This window comes from Aythya ferina (assembly GCF_964211825.1).
Source record: "Aythya ferina genome assembly, chromosome: 3".
NCBI classification, from domain to species: domain Eukaryota; kingdom Metazoa; phylum Chordata; class Aves; order Anseriformes; family Anatidae; genus Aythya; species Aythya ferina.
The window spans coordinates 67,803,094-67,820,393 of record NC_140298.1 but is presented as its reverse complement, the minus strand read 5'-3'; the positions used below and the strand labels follow the sequence as shown (position 1 = coordinate 67,820,393).

General features: G+C 33.3%; 1 protein-coding gene across 8 annotated transcripts in view; it reads right to left on the bottom strand.

Moving 5' to 3' along the window:
* GRIK2 (glutamate ionotropic receptor kainate type subunit 2) overlaps positions 1–17,300 on the bottom strand; it is a 444,423-nt gene that overhangs the window by 281,685 nt on the left and 145,438 nt on the right. For 7 of the 8 annotated variants that reach the window (XM_084513441.1, XM_084513443.1, XM_084513442.1 and 4 more), the window contains exon 3: positions 668–835. In XM_084513441.1, the coding sequence (XP_084369567.1) occupies positions 668–835 (168 nt within the window). Of the gene's footprint in view, positions 1–667; positions 836–17,300 lie in introns of those variants that run through there. The other variant, XM_084513444.1, reaches the window with a different exon arrangement.

The following is a 17,300-nucleotide window of genomic DNA, read 5'->3' as shown; positions in this document are numbered from 1 at the left end:
CTATAAAATGTTCACTTCTGGTGTTAAGAAGTACTTTATATTCAGGGAAAGCCTAACACAGGGATAACTCCTACACGGGTGAGGAAGTCACTGAAACATTACAGCTTATGCAATGCAGCTCAAGTAAAACACATTGACATTTGCACCTGTACAAAAGGGTTCTGTTACATGACTAACAATTCTGAAATAAGCCACTATAGGCCTAATGGCATATAGTCTTGATTATACCACTGAATAACTAGTTCTGTGGGCTGAACTTCCTTCCTCTTCCAAGCTCACTGGAAGTTGTGAGCAGCTGGCATTTTACAGGAAAAATCTGGTGGTAGTGTTTTCTAATTCCAGAGGAGCCGATCTCAAAAACATCCTCATCACAAAGCTCAAAAAAAATAATTAAAAAAAAAAAAAAAAGATGATTTGCAATTTTAAACATTTAAAGAAATAGCTTTTGTAAAGATTTCATATAAAGAAATAGTGGGAGAAAAGCTGACATATTAAGTTTTCAAATAGTTACCATTACAGTCTTCAAAAGGCAGTCTTTAAAACCTTTCTTTGATGTGAGGCACAACCTTGTACAATGTCATTGTATATGGTTTTATGGACAGACAATAAGTAGGTAAAGCAAGGGAGTCATCTGCTAAGTACAGTAATTAAATATGCAAAAGGTTACCTTTTTTGGATGCTTCAAAACTGTCATAGAGATTTATCTTTTGGGTGTCATATGTTAATGTGGTGTTCGGCAGAAGAGTTCTGTTTCTGTTGATTGTGTTCACAGCAAATCTGAAGGCTAATTCTTCTGCTCCCATTGGACCAGATTCCACACACTCAAAAATACCTCCTGGTAGTGAGGGAGACGAGAAAGGGAAAAAAAAAAAAAAAAGAAAAAAAAAAAAAAGAAAGAAAAAAAACACCTCTATTAAGCCAAAATAGCATACAGGAACATTTGTAATGATTGGTAGCTTAATAAGCCTGATACAATGCAACTAATGCAAAATATCTCATGATTTCAGTGAGGTTTGAATCAAACTATAAGCTAACAATATTTTAATATTTTAATCGTTAATATTTTAATCAAACTTACCTTAAGGAAAATGTTTTGTGCTGTTTTTTGTTTGGTTTTACAACATTTACTTTACTATTGGGAATAAAAGACAATATAAAATAACCACATTATTTAGAAGCAAAATAGAATAGGGATGAAGAATATGTAATTATTTTACATAGTTAAACTGGTTGCATAGTTAAAAAGGACTGAATTTACCGCTTCCAGATGTGCAAGGGCAAGATTTCTGGAGTCTTGTATTCTATTGTTCCTAGACTTACTATGCAGCTATAATGAACTGAAAATTCATTGGAAATGCAGTACAAGATATGCCTCTAAAATGCAGATGTATAGACATTTTAGCATGATTGTGTGCCTGAACTGATAAATATGTTGACCAGAGATTCAAATTTTCATCATCTGCACTGAGTTGCATGTATATGTTAGCCTCATTCTCAACAGAGGAATCAACTATACTCTACATAAAGCTCCATCACAAAGCAAAAGGATTGGCCAAGTGTACTGCCAGAGTAGGACATGCCCCAAATGACAGGAAATATCTAGAATGTTTCTGAGCAAGACTTCATCTTAAATGAACCAAACAAGATCATTGAACAGTGCCGTACTTCAGCCCTTCTCATTTTGTCATGAGACATCATTGTCCATGAAATGTATATTAACACCTGCTTTGGGGTAACAATTTGTTCATGGGTCTGGAAAGGCCAAAGATAAGGTGACAGTAAAAGTAACCTAAAGATATGCCCTTACTATAGTGTCATGAAATGGCTCAGCAAAAAGATCAGCATCAGTATGGCCTCTTCTGTCCTCATGCTAACAGAATCTGTGAATAATAATGTGGAGGACAGACACTGATTATCATACAAGGACAAATCAGGCATTGCATCAGTGCAATAAATGTGTCATTCACTTTCTCTTAGTGTGTGCACATTTATTTTTGAAAGTAATCATGTTGCTACCTGGCTTTGTATTATCAAAAAAAAAAATCTTATTCAACACTATACTGCTTTCTCATCAGGACGTTCTCAGCATCTGAATGTACAGGAGCTGATTAAGACCGAACTTTGCAAACTACCTCAGTTAGTAAATAGTCTTGTTGGGCACCCAACTGGATAATCCATTTCTAAAGCAATGTGTATTTAGTTATTAACTCCTTCCCTTTCAGATATTATTAAACATAAAAAGGCTTTTCAGTTTTGCAAACCTTCTACTTCTTCCAGGCTGTTTCCCATTTCAGGAGGAAGTACAGGTGTTAACTTTTTTCCTGCAGATAAGCTCTTAAATTCCCAGGGAGAGCCCTAGAGACAGAGGCTTGGTTCATATTAACTTAAAAGCACAAGTACTAGCCAGTGAGATAAGACATGACAATTACTTAAATATTAGTAATCTAAAACTGAAAATGAGACATTGATGGAAGAGACAAGTGTAAGAAAAATATGGATATATCAGTAAATGATCCAGCCTGATTGAGCATATAAGATTATACATAATCAGTAGCCAACATTAACAATACTTCAGAAGCTAAAACAAAACTAACTTGGATGACATTCAGATAAATATAGGCCTAGTACTTTTTAAAACTGAAAAACTGACCATCTTTATTTAAACAATAATACAAAATTAACAGGAAAGGCAACCTACTTTTGAATCAAGTCCCACCTCTCTCTTTCTAATGATATCTGATGAACAAGATCTTGTGTGTTTTCTGCATCTAAACACTGTAAATCTGACTGTGACATACAGGAGAATTCTGATTTGGGAAAAAAAAAAAAAATACTGCAAAAAGCTAAAAAATAATGAATGAATGCTAAATACAGATATTAACACAGAAGAAAAAAAAAAAAAAAAAGAAAAAAAAAACCAACATGTTTCTATGAATACGATGAGAATTAGGACAAATTTTGTAAACTTTCCTAGAGGTACCTGGAAAACAGTTATTCAAACGTTTATGAATAAATAAGTATCACACTGTTATTAAAAAAGATCATGTCCTAAGTGAGAATGGATTCATAAGAAAAAACAAGCTATACAATGCATCTTTCTTCTACCTGCAATTTTTACAATAGAAGATTTTCTTCTTTAATTTCTATTTCTCTTAAACTCACTAAAATCTTCCTTCTTTATTTCTGTATTTTTCATTCTCCTCATCTCTTAAATTCTTGTGATGGGGAATTCCTTGTCAAAGATGCAGCCGTTATTCTCAGTATAAGAAAAATAAAAATGTGTTTTGGCCTCCCATATCTGTGTAATTCCTAATGGTAATGATAGTAAGACAACATTATGAAGATGTCAAAGTCTTCTTCTATCTCTTCCAAGTAGCAATAGCACGTATAATTTTCCATGTGCTCAATTCAGTGTTTTTTTTTAAATCGGTCACACATTTTCTGTCCCTGTGATAAACGTATCCCCTACAAAGCTGGCAACATATGGTCTGAGAAAATTTCCATTCCTAAGAAAACCAAAGGTAGGAAGAATAACCTGTTTTTGTTGTCCTATGATTAGGATATTTTCCTAGGAGGAAGGAAACCATAGCTTCTGTTTTCCTACTTCTGAATATTTTCATGTTTCATACCAGAGAAATGCTGAGTAAAAAAAAATAAGAATCCCAGAAGAATATAGATTAGACAACGTGTTTGTATTTTCTAACTTGCAAGATGTCAAACTTCTGCTGGTCTTCTTTCATTTCAGTTTTATGCTACTCCTGTAGCTGTCTGCTGAAGCTGGAGGGAGAGTAACATCCCATAATTAAATATTTTGTATGCTGAAAGTGGTAGGCTTATTGTAATTTTTACACTAAGAAGAGAATCAACAGGTTCTTAAACTGCACCATATCCTTCTAAAGTGCAAAATGTCTGAAAATGTCTGGTTCCTCCATATTGAATAGTAGCTGCTAGATTTGGTGAACTTCACTCAGGGCACCAGAATTTTTCCTTGAACTTCTTGAATGTAGTTTGCGATTGTGAACTTGCACAATAAGCAGAGTAGAAGCTTAGACAGAGACATACCTACATTTTGAATTTCAGAACATAGTCGTAAAACAGATCCTTACTGGATCTGTTTGGGAGCACTTTTAAGCATGTGTGGAAGTTTATGCTCCAGATATTTTAAGGATACTCAGCACATAAATGAGTTCAGGCATTTACAGGAATGGGAAGTTTTACAGGGTGCTTTCTCCATTGTTGCCTAAGGTGGAAGTAGAAATTCCATGGGTAACTTCAAACTGCCTTGTCCTTACTTTTATGTTGTTATATTTGTTCTGAATATATAAGTAGTAGCAAGAAAAAAAAAAAAAAAAAAAAAAAAACTACTGGAAGACAAGCCAGAAATTACACTAGATGTTTTTAATAAAATTGAAAGCAAATGAATAAAAAGATTTGGCTTTGCACTTCAGCTGCACTCAATTGTAAAGGGATACTGGCTTCCCAAACCTGTTGTAGCAGACTGAATCATGCTGTTCCCTCCCAACAAGGGTTTTTCTCTGTTACCAATGTACCATTTCATTCAGGACATTAATAATCAAGCTGAGGAATGCACTGCATGCTCTCAGATAAGCACGCAGAACAGTCATATATCTTGCCATTGATACGTGATCAGTCAAGCCAGTGCCTATCTCTGTCTAACAGCTTGAGAAAATATAGGTGTTGAGATTTGTCTTATTTTAACACCACATGCAGATCCATAATAGGCAGAAACACAAGTTCTTCTGAGAGATCAGCAGCACATCCTAGACGAAACAGCTGATTTTTCTCTGCTACCACACAATAAAGACAGAAAACTTTAAAGGAGTAGTAAAATCCCTATTTAATGCTTAGCTTGCTTTAATGGTCTCATATATGATGCCTTCATTTACAGTGTTAATGATATGGCAATGCATCTCTGCCCTATAACAAAAAGGGTAGGAAATATGGCATCACGTAACTACAGCTCAATCTGTACCACATAAAATTTTATTGACTGTGTACAGTAGGTGACTACTCTATAGCTGAACATTTTTTCAGGTTTTTACTGTCATGATAGGCACTTCGCTAAAGCTCACAACATTCTGGTAGTGATTAACACCTGAAGAATCACCGTGATTAGGAATGTTTCAGACAGGACAATACAAGCCATATATGCGAAAGCGATTATAAGACGGTCTTTAAATACTGTATCAGTGATATTGATACTCTAACAATGACATCCAGGTTGATTCAGGTCTCCTATTAACCTTGATATACTACAACTGCTTTTACTGAACCTGAAATCAAATAGGGCTTTTCATTGCAGTTGTCAATACTGAGAAAATATTTACATGACCAAATTCATTTAACATGACCAATAAGGAAAAGCCAGTCATTGGTGTAATACTGATGTAGTAACTGTTTCTCCAAAAACAGTTGAAAAATGGAAAAAAGATACCAGTACCAGTTTATCAAAAAGCACAATTTATGTAATGCCCCGATTAGGATGAATAATGTAGGTGTCATTATTTTTCAAGGAAAAGGTAAATCTGTTTTTTTTTTTTCTTTTAATTTTACAAGTAAATACATGTATATATATATATATATATTCTGAGAATGCTCAAACGAAAAGCTCAGCATTTTCCACCAAAAACATCAAAAAAGAATTGACATTTTAGTTCACAAGCCATCTCTGCTTTCTCTGATTTTCAAATCATTTTTCCTCAAATCGAAAAACCCAGACACATATTTTGTCAAAAATTAACCCCCACTGTTCCCTCCCCCCCCCCCCCCCAAAAAAAAAAAAAAAAAACAACAAAAAAATACATGTTGGTCCTGCTCATAACTACCTCGTTTCAGAAATATGGTAAGCACATGAATGATTCAGCTTTCCATTTCTGTTGCACAAAAATGTCGTAGTTTTTTTTTCCCCTGTTAAACATTCCACATTGGTGGTCAGTCTTGAGTGTTTTACATTGTTACCTACTTTAAATTATCAAGCAAACAAGCAACACTCAAACAAATTTCAAAAGTGTCCAAGTGGAACTATAAAAAAAAAAAAAAAATCAAGCCTGGCTGATATTGAATCAAAAAATTTCTCCTTTGTTTCTAATACAGTTCCAAGTTTGCTCCAGTAGAAAAGAGTGCTATTTAATTACAGTGGCTATGGACTATTTTGCAGTCCATGTCTTCAGAAAAAATTAAACATTTAAAGTGCACACTGGAACAGGCTCCCCAGGGAAGTGGTCACTGCACCGAGCCTGTCTGAATTTAAGAAGAGATTGGACTGTGAACTTAGGCACATGGTCTGAACTTTTGGGTAGACCTGTGCGGTGTCAAGAGTTGGACTTGATGATCCTTAAGGGTCCCTTCCAACTCAGGATATTCTATGATTCTATGATTCTAAATATATAACAGAAAGCCACACTACCTCAGGTCATGCTCTGACATATCAATTGAAATGAAGCTTATTGACTACTTTGATTTTCTGAATCTAAAAGAAATCTTTTCCAATATTACTGAAATATATTGAAATATGAAACCATATACACAGCTATAAAACTTCCATGGTATAGCACTCTCAGGATACACTAATTTTCAAATGTGAAATCATGAGAGAGAAATTTAAACCTGAACTTATTCCAATACTACATTGTTGACATTAACAAAGTTATGGAAACAATAGCGTTAATCATAACTTTTATTTTAATTGTGATCTCAAAGAAGTAAGATGAAGTTTCATTTTTTTCTAATACCAAAATTACTTGATAAAGATCTTGCATATACACACATTAGTATTTAATAGCTATAATTTTTAACATTATAGCCATTTTATTGTTACCATGAACCAATTTGCTCATCTTTAGCAGTAGCTGTGAAGATAAACTCTTTATTAACACATTATTAATACAAATGTAATATCAGTCACATTGTCATGAACATTTTTTTATTATTTTATACTACAGTAATCTTTAAAATATAAAAATGCAAACCCATATCTTGAGTACTTAGGAGGCGACCAAGTGCGTGGAAAATATTTTACTTTTAAAAATAATTTATCTTGCCCTATAAGATTTTTTTTCCCATCATTTTAGTTTTAAAAAATAAAGGACGTTTAAATGATGCAAGTCAATGTATGAGGAGTTATATAGGAGTGTAATTATTGTATTTCTTCATCCACGCCTCAGATCAATACTTTGAGCATAAGATAGCTATGTTCCCCAAATGTAACCTTAATTTGCAAATAAGAAATCTATTATTCTGACTCTTTCTTGGTTCAGAAAATGTGAAGTATCAGAAATTGTTTAATTAACTGGAAGGATGAGAGATAGGAGAATAGGTATCTGTGGAAAAGGTATCTGTGAAGAACTTATTTCTAAAAAAGGTTTTTGATATAATCAAACAAGTCTATCAAGCATTGCACCATTAAAATATGCTTGTGTCTGCTCTCTGTATTTTGAAATTGGACATTTGGTAATCAAAGCCAAGGATCATGTAGAGGAAGAAAAAGACAAAAGCATATTCAGAGAGTTCAATAGATGCTACTAAAAGTGAATGGTTTTGCAAGTATGAAGTGATGACAGCTCCCCAAATACAGCCATAGCCAACAGACACTGAAGAGCTTCAACTGAAAGACCCAATATCACTGACATGGTGTGGATGGTACCGAAAGAGGCTTGTTAGGTGCTGAGCTACACTGACTGATCAGGGTTGCTGGCTAAAGGCATTTTTGCCATAATCAAATGTGCTGTACTGATTATTCTGTTTCAAATCCCATCATGGATTGGAGAGCTACAGAGACCTTCATAAACATTGCCAGCTTTGATGTGTGGTTGCAGAATAAAATTATATCTTAGCCACTTATTTCCCTCAGGAACAAAATTTTGAAAAACCATTTCCATGTAATCCATTAAAAGCAAATTAAAAATTTTCTTTTTTACAATATTTTCTATAAAACAACATTTTGTTTTATATAGAGAGAGTTTTAGAATATACCAATGTGAATCTGTACAAGACCATGTTTTATTGTTCCTTTTCAAAATTATATTGAAACCCTTCTGAATCTCACAACAGGGAAAAGATTAAAAGGATCAACTGACATGGAAAACTGCTTATTTAAGTGCTTTTTACATGGATAAACCATGCTGGAAAAGACAATACACTTCAGGAAAAGACAATACCCTTATCCATAGATATGATTTGGAGGTCGGAAGGAGCACCCGAAATTGCTAGGGTTTATTTTCATTGCCACTGATTTTCTGTGTAAACTTGGATAAGAAACTTATCTGAAAAATAAATTATCTCATCTAATACAGATGAACCAAACACCTCAACATTGCAATGGAGACACAGGTATTGGAAAATCAGTAACATTTTGAAATGAGACATAATTTACTTCAAAGGTGGAATCAATATATGAAGACATGATCAGAGAATCCTTCAAATCTTGCAACATAAATACATAGGTATATCAATATTTAGTATCTAAGTTATCTTTTGGTCTATATTTTTAGTAGCACTGCATGAAACTGAAAGTTTTAAGATATGTTTCTCCAAAAAGATTTGAAATATCCACAGATTTAAAACAGAATATTTTCTGATAGTACAATATATGAGGGGGAAAATATCCAGTCAATATTAGGTTTATCCTGCTCATTAAATGTTAAATTCAATCGAAATCAAATCAAATTCAATCAAAACAGAAAGATTTTACTTTGTTTTTCTTAAATGTAAGAAAATAATAATACATGTAAACTCAGATCTCATTTGAAATAAAGCTTCTTTATCTAATACAACTGGTGAAAAAGATTTTTAACAGTGAGTATGTAGTAAATTCAAATGACTATAGGTATATTTAAAATTACATTATAAATGTAATTTGATGCATTCCAACACCTTTAAGTCAGATGTGACAAACAACATATGTCCGAATCTTTCCTTTCATCAGCACAGTTGACAAATTTACTTTGAAAATCATAAATAAAATGATATTTAAAAATTAATATTACTAGACTGGATGTGCAGCATGCATACAAAACACTGCTTCTGATAGCTTCTCTTTATAAATACTACTCTTTCAAGAATACCAACAGAGCATGACTACATATGACATGCAAAATAAGAACATCTGTACACATTTATACAATGTTAAAATGTACTGTCCATGAGTGTTTTTCTTCTTTCACTTTAAGGATATTCATTAGCTTTTTCTGACACACTAAACAATTTATTTCACAATATACTCAATAATTTGAATGCAATCATCATATTCGCCTAATATTTAATCTCTCATGACTAGCAGTAACAAAAGGAAACAAACACTAAATGAAATGTGACTACAAAAATGGACTCAGGAGATTTTTCTAAAATGAACTTTCCAATACTTTGGCTAATAAAATGTTTGAAACTGTCTTAAAACACTACACTTTTGCTTTTTTCCAATATTCTCTAAAAAAGAGGAAGCCAACACTCAGACAAAAAGCTTTTCAGTCTCCATGAAGAAAATATTTTTCCTCCAAAACTTTATTAAGGAAGATAATATACCAACTAAAATTCTTAGATTTTACAGAAGTACTTTCATAGGAATTAATGTAGAAACCTTATGTCTTTTCATAAGCTATTTACTGGATAGTTACAATCTTCAAACTTCCCTGCTTATATTATATTAAGAGATTAGTCTTAATATGTGTGAATCACAGACCACATAATTGTATTCTTTCTAGAATAAAATATATCAAAATACTAAACCATAAAATCAAAATACTAATCATAAAATATATCAAAACACTGACAAAACCTAACTTACCCATCAAAACCATAAATAAAATGCTACCAGTATTACATTAGGCTAAGGTGTTTTGTTTTTATTTTCCTCACAAGAATGCTATTTACTCATTTTCTAAAATATTGTTTTGTATCTGAGATTATATTTGAGAAGTCAGACTGTATACAGTGTAACCCAAAGAAAGTTTTATCTGAGTTTTCATCTTCTTTAAAAATAAAAGCGATTCACTCACGAGGAATAAGACATTTAAAAAGTAGATGTCTTTTGAACTTAACTCCTCCAAGTAGGGCTATTTAGTACTAATCCCCATGCAAACACTGGAGCAAAAAACATCTTCCTTTTCTTTTTCCTTTACTTTTTTATTTTTAATAGGTTAAAGAGTCAGGAGAAGGAACCCAGTGTGTGAACCCATTGCAATTCTTCAGGCAGGACTTAGAAAAGATGCACACCTAATTTCTCCAAAGCAATTCACAGAACCCATGGTTTAACAGTCATCAGGAATCACTTGACAATTCCTTTGAGAACTAAAAGGCTTTCCAGGAATTGTAGGTATACAAGCATGTAGAGAAATACTGTGCTATATGAAGCTCATGCTACAATCCTTTGGCATTTAAAGATGAATCGGAAAAGTGCCTAAAAACTAAAATCAAAAGGCTCTTAACTTGTGGAAGTTCAAACTACAAACTGCAATGACACCTTCATTCCACTTGTGATAGTATGTTAATTAACATTTCTCAAATAAACAACAAAGTGCTTACCGATAAAGTAGAAAACTGAGGTTCCATTATCTACTGAACTCTAAGCCCATATCTTTCACTGTTAGGACAATGCCCCAGCCATCAGGAAATACTATGACATACATCACAATTTTCAACCTTGAATCATATGTGGAAGAATTTTCAGTCTACAAGATCCAGAAAACACAAGCAATCTTGAAGATATCACATAGGTACTCTGCTAGGAGTGACATAAGAGACAGACTATGAATTTGTTTTATATCCAATGGCTGTCATGTAGAAACTGCTTAAATAGAAGAGAAAGTCAGGGTCAGAACTCATGTTTTCTTCCCAGACATGGGAAGATAACTTTACTTCATAAGCCAGTACCTTACAACTTGCTTCCTAAGATTCATCCTAAGAATGAATTCTAAGATTCATTCCACAATGCTAGTGTACTTCATGGGATCAGTGTGTTATACAGTCCGTTTGAATTCCATTTGCTTTATCTGGTCAAATAATTCCTAATCCACAGTCAGCATCAAGTATTGTCATGTCTTAGTCAGGAGTCCCTTAAGAGTCAATTCAGAGTTTTCCAGATAACTTTGGCATTGCCCACCATATAATTTAAAAGCAACAAAGCAAACACTATAGAATCTAGCAATCTCCTCCCCCACTTCCATCCCCCCTCACCACCCCCCCAATAAAAGAAACCTATATGAATCTTCAAATTATGCAACTTCCAATTCCTCTTTCCAAAAATATCAGGGAACAAAAACCTTATTGAATTTGTTTGCTTAAGTTTAAAATTACAATGACATTTCATAAAATTTCTTTCTTAAAATAAGCCATAATAGCACTGTCATTACCATGGCTTTGGGCATTAAAAAAAAAAAAAAAAAAAAAAGGCAGTAAAAGGCTGTTTGGAGTCACAGAAGCACATAAACACTAAAATTTGGATCCTGGAAATGAATGCACAAAAGTGTCTGAACCAAGACTTGCTGAATGGCTTGAGATCTGTTAAAGTAAATGAAATTTGGGGCATCTGGATCCCTGTGCAGAAACTTCTCCAAAAGTAAAATGTATAAGCGATCATCACTAGCTTCACCATGATTTTTTAAATTTAAATGCTTAATATTTAAATGTTCAGGAGTTTATACATATTTAAGTTATTTAAATAAGTTTAGAACCTGCTTTTTCCTTCTTTTCTTCCTTTTCTCAAGATTTTCACAGACAATCTTTCAGAAACCCAAAACAATTTTTATGAAGTGTATTATGTAATCTAAAAAAGGAGAGAAGAAAACAAAAAAGGACATACCTAACCTGTTAATATATAACAGAAGGGATGCAGCTTCTCAAATATTATTCTACAGATAAAAACTGTATTGCACTGTTCACTATAACCAGAAGAATTTCTTTTGTAATTAAGAACTCTTAAAATATATATTTGCAATCTTTGTACTACCGAAATGGTGTTTAGAATACCATTATGGAGAAAGGTGCAATTGTCTATGTGAAGTACCCATATTGCTCATATTTAGTGAACTACTTTTCTTTCCACAGACATTTCAAACTAAAAGGAGAATTATGGTATATTTGCTATGCATAGGCAGTGACTTTCAAAGAATCAAGAAAAACTTGTTTCTTAATGGAAAAGGTAGAACTTTACAAGTGCTCTTCAGTGACCTCTGAATAAGCAGAAGCAGGAACTGGTAAATCCACTTGTTTAGCAGGGACTGGAAACAGTGTGGCTTGTTTTCGAAGGGCTGCATATAGAGGTTATGAAATAAAGTTCTCTTCTTCATGATATCCTAAGGTGAAAAAAGCATTCAGTAATTTATATTTCATGAAAATTTTTAAAAAATTTTCATTTATGACATGGAGTTTTTACTTCCATGATATAATGCATAACTGGAACAGTTTACTGCTTCCATGTTGTCTTTAAGGTTAACAGGAGATAGCTTTTCCTCACTACTGCTTGGAGCATTTCATCTTCTCAAAATGTTTCCTGATTACTACAATGAAACAGTTTGAAATCATTGACACAAAAATGCAGTGAAACAGCAGAAAAACTTAAAATAGCCATAAAAAAATTAAAAATCAATTTTCAAAGTCAAACTGATGAAAGTTTTGAATGTGACAAATAAATGTTTTTAAGAATTACATCCGATAACATTTCACTTCAATATTTGTGTTTCCAAGAAGGTTTAAATAAGAGTGTTTCTTAGAAGGTAAGTCATTATGTTTTCTTCTTAGTAACAAATTCACCAAAATCACTTTTGCCATACATATCACTACCCTCACTAAAATATGGTATGTGCTACTACAGGATCTTGACTTAAGTACTTAGGAAAAAAATTCTGACGACTACAGTGTGTTATTGAATAATATTTGGAAAATATTCTTTACTTTTTCTGCCTCTAATGTACCAGCTGTTTGGATTGCACAGTACTGGTGTTTCTGTAGCCTCTCAATTACTTCCTTTTTGAATCTTCAACCAGAAGGAGAAAAAAGAAAAAAAAAAAAAAAGAAAAAAAAAAGTGAGTACAGAAACAAGGAAATAGTATGAGCAAACAAGTAATACATGCTGCTGATAAAAATTCCAAGTAACAAGAAAGTAATGGTTCTTTAACGAGACTGTCAAGTACTAGTGTGGATAAAAAACAAAATCAAATAAAATTAAAACCAACCAAACAAAAAGCAAAATCATTTTTATTCAAAAGCTGAGTTATTAGGTGCATCAGCTCCTAGAATGAGCAAATTTATATATAAAGCTTTAAAAATTTATATTCAGATTCCTTGAGCTCATATGTCACACCAATACATAAAGTCACATCAAGTACATAAGGTAACTTGAGATAAATTATGAATTTCAATGCAACTTACACATACTGTATAGGCATGACTTATACTTTATGACATATGCGCAGAAATTAAAACATTGTTCTCCAAATAAATAAATGAAATGTACTGTATCGACTCTATAAATAACAAGAAATAATTCTAAAATTTAAAGCTTCTTGAAAGCTTTCGCTTGCTATTTATCTTCTAAATATTACACAAGATATACATATTATGCTACAGATTCATAATACTTCTAAAGACACTCAATTAGTATGATAAATGTCAATAAAAACACATTAATACATATTAAAGTTGAGAGTTTCAGAAACTAATAATTTAAGGCAGATTCACGTGGAGAACAGATTCTAGTGGGATCTTGAAATACACAAGAAAAAATGTTTCATGAGGCATAAGACGTTTCAGTATGACACATCTCAGAGATACTGATTCACTTCTCCAGTGACAAAACCAATGGTGTTTAATTCACAGCCTGTAGAAATATTACCAGAGGTGCTGGGCAGAAAGTGTAGAGAAGCAGAAGGTAAAAACTTTTGATCTGAAGAACAGAGATACTGAACATTTTACATTCCTCTCTCATTTGCAGAACATTTGACTTTTTTTTTTCTCCTTAATTATTAACTTATCTTTTCCATGACAGGGAAGGTGTTTATATTCTTTGTGACTAAAATGCGATCCAGATGTACATATGATACTTGCACAGTATATATATACTTTCACTCTGTTCCCATTTCTATACCAGAAATCAGCCCTAACTTTATCAAGAGTTTGGGTTTAGATTGATCTCCAGCTACATAGATATCTTGTTGTATTGAGTCAAAACAGTAAAACATTGTTAGCTCATGTGATAATTATCCCCTAAGAAGTTGTTCACTAATTTCATAATTAAGTTTTAATTACTGAATTAGAAGCCGCTTAGGAAAAATTGAAAACTTGTTTTGGCAGGAAAGTAGGAGCATCCTACTTATACAAATCCTATTTATGGAATAAATATTAACTCATATAAATCAACACCTACTTCTTATCATCTCCTCTTATATAATTTTCTAGAACATGGCCAAGCTTTTCCAGACAGAAACATCTTTATACCAGAATACAAAGTCTTGTTTAGTATGACCACAGTATTAACTTTACTTTTTATTTATTTATAAGAGTATACTTAAAATATATATGTATTTGAAATGTTTTTAACTCTTTTTTTCCATTGTGAAGTCCCATCTGTAACAACAGAGGTCTAGACAGTTAAAATACTCCATGCTTTTATTCTACCATACTTGGTTTAAGAAAGCATTTTTCATCCTGTATGATAAGCTTCTTCTCCTGTTCAGGACTTTTGGTTGTTTTTTTTTGTTTGTTTGTTTGTTTGTTTGTTTCAACCTCAGAAATATAGACTTTTTTTTCTTTTTCAAAAGGAAAACAATGTTCCATGGACCACATATACAGTATAAACTAATTTCTCAAGAATTATGTATCTTAAAACTGGATTTGTCAGTTTCCAACAAAAACAGTCTCTTAATTGAAGGCCATTTTGCTTTAGATATATAAATGGGCTACCTAACTACCTTTTTCACAAAACTTACTTTTGCAACCCCTGTTTTCAGGTATTCCAGAAAGGAATCGTAGTTAGAAGTGGGTAAGGTATTGACAATATTATTGTAACTACTTCGATTTGGAAAACAGTCTAAATAAATATCACACATTAAAAAAAAAAAAAAAAAAAAAAAAAACCTGCAAGTGAACAGTGAAATATAGAAAATATTTCTATGACAATGACAATATCTTGCATGCTGCATCTCTTTTAAACCCACTTTGGGGACAGATGAATAGATTAAAATTAAAGATTAAGACACCTATATTTAAAATCCCATAGATACGCTTGGAGTCCAAGTTCCTGCTGTATTCTGTGGATCTTGGAGTACAATTTAGCTCACCTGAGCACAGTCATCTAGGACTCAATGCACACATCCCTCATACAGGCTACCCGACAAAACTGAAGCTACCCCACCTGGTCTCTGGTACAGTAAAAAGTATGTCTTTCACAGGTCTTATGTCTTACCTATATAGGCGGCTCTGAAGCTCTGAAATACAAATATGCCTCAAATTCAATTAGACCCTTACTCTTATGCAGCTGACCAGTACATCTCACTCATTCCATTTCTTAACTTCCATTAACTAAGTTTGGGCACTTAGCAAATGTTTATCTGAACCTCGAACCAAACCATGCTCATTTTAAAAGTGACAATAGAATTAGAAAAGAGAAAGAGAAGGCAACAATGTATATAACGAGTTCCATAGCAAGAGTGAATGAAAAGGGATACTTCAGCCTGGAAAACAGAAAGCTTGGAAAAATGAGCTCTGCAAAATCACTGCATCCTACAAAAGGTAAGTAAGGTTTTCTTGTTCACTTAGAAGAACTAGAGGGCGTTACTTGATGCTAGTTATAAAGTATTCAGTGCTAATTTTCACTCTTTGCAGAGACAAAAAGGAGCTTTCAGTGTAGCACAGTGGACATACACCCCCACCTCCTAAGGTGGCTTAAAACATTACAAGACAAAACAAGTCAAAGAAATATGACCTCCATGCACAATCCTTGTAATCTAGGCTGATGATCTTAGAAATATGAAGAGCTACAGCTTTACCTTCCAGAGGCGGGAAATTTTGCCTGTTTCTGCGATAAAGAAGTGAACTGCAGCAGACAACTTTATGTAATACAGGTATATCTAATAGGTGGCTTGTAGGCTGAGAGAGAACATCTTCAAAACTGTTATCTGAATTCTCTCCATTTCATCTTTGTCGTATAAAGATGTATTTGTTCATCAGAAGTAGCAATTTATCTAAAAACTTCAAGATTTTTCCTACACAGCTGACAGATAAAAGTCTTTTTTTTTCCTTTATTGAAGTATAGTAGAATTGATATGTTGTTCATACTCATTACACAGAAAGTTCAGAGACAATTGTATTTAATGCCTTGAAAGTGTCAAAATACACTAACATTTTTATCCATTTCAAAAGCCCTAACACCTATAATTAAGAGGAACTTGATTGACCAAGTTATTTCCTTTTATTTAAATCTTAATATAAATACAAGTTTTGCTCTGTTGTGGCATTAACTATTTTTCTCTTTTTTTAATATGGAAAAGCCCTTAAATCATTTTTGTTTTTCAACAAAGCAACAAATTATTTAGGTTGTAATAGGTTTCAGTGTCGGAAAAGAAGAGACCAAAACCTCATTCTTTAATCAATTTTATGATGTAAACTTTGGGCACCTGTTAAGACCGAAAGACACTAGCTTTTTGAATACATGAGTCTGGCACAAACAATTGGTTGTCTGACAATCATCATTCAGAAGCTGCACTGCCCTCAGAAAATAAGACTTTGTTACATCCATGCTTTTTGTGGCAATGTCCTGGTTTCAGTTAGAACAGAATTAATTTTCTTCCTAGTAGCTGGTGGAATGCTGTGTTTTGGCTTAGGATGAGAAGAGTGCTGATAACACCCCGATGTTTTTTAATTGTTGCAGACCAGTGCTTATACCAAGCCAAGGACATCTCAGCCTTTTGCTCTGTCCTGCCAACAGGCAGGCTGGGGTGCAGTAAGAGCTGGGAGGGGACAGACCCAGGAGAGGTGATCCAAACTAGCCAAAGGGGTATTCCATACCATCTGACGTCATGTTAACAATATATAGGGGTGGCTAGCCGGGGGGAGGGGGCCGGACTCTTGGGGTTAGGCTGGGCATCGGTCAGCGGGTGGTGAGCAATTGCATTGTGCATCACTTGTTTGTACATATTATTATTACTTTCCTATTATCACCATTGTATTATTATTATTATTATTATTGTTATTATTATTTTCCTGTCTTATTAAACTGTCTTTATCTCAACTCATGGGCTTCACTTTCCATTTCTCTCCCCCATCCCAGAGAGGGAGGGGGAGGGGGAGGG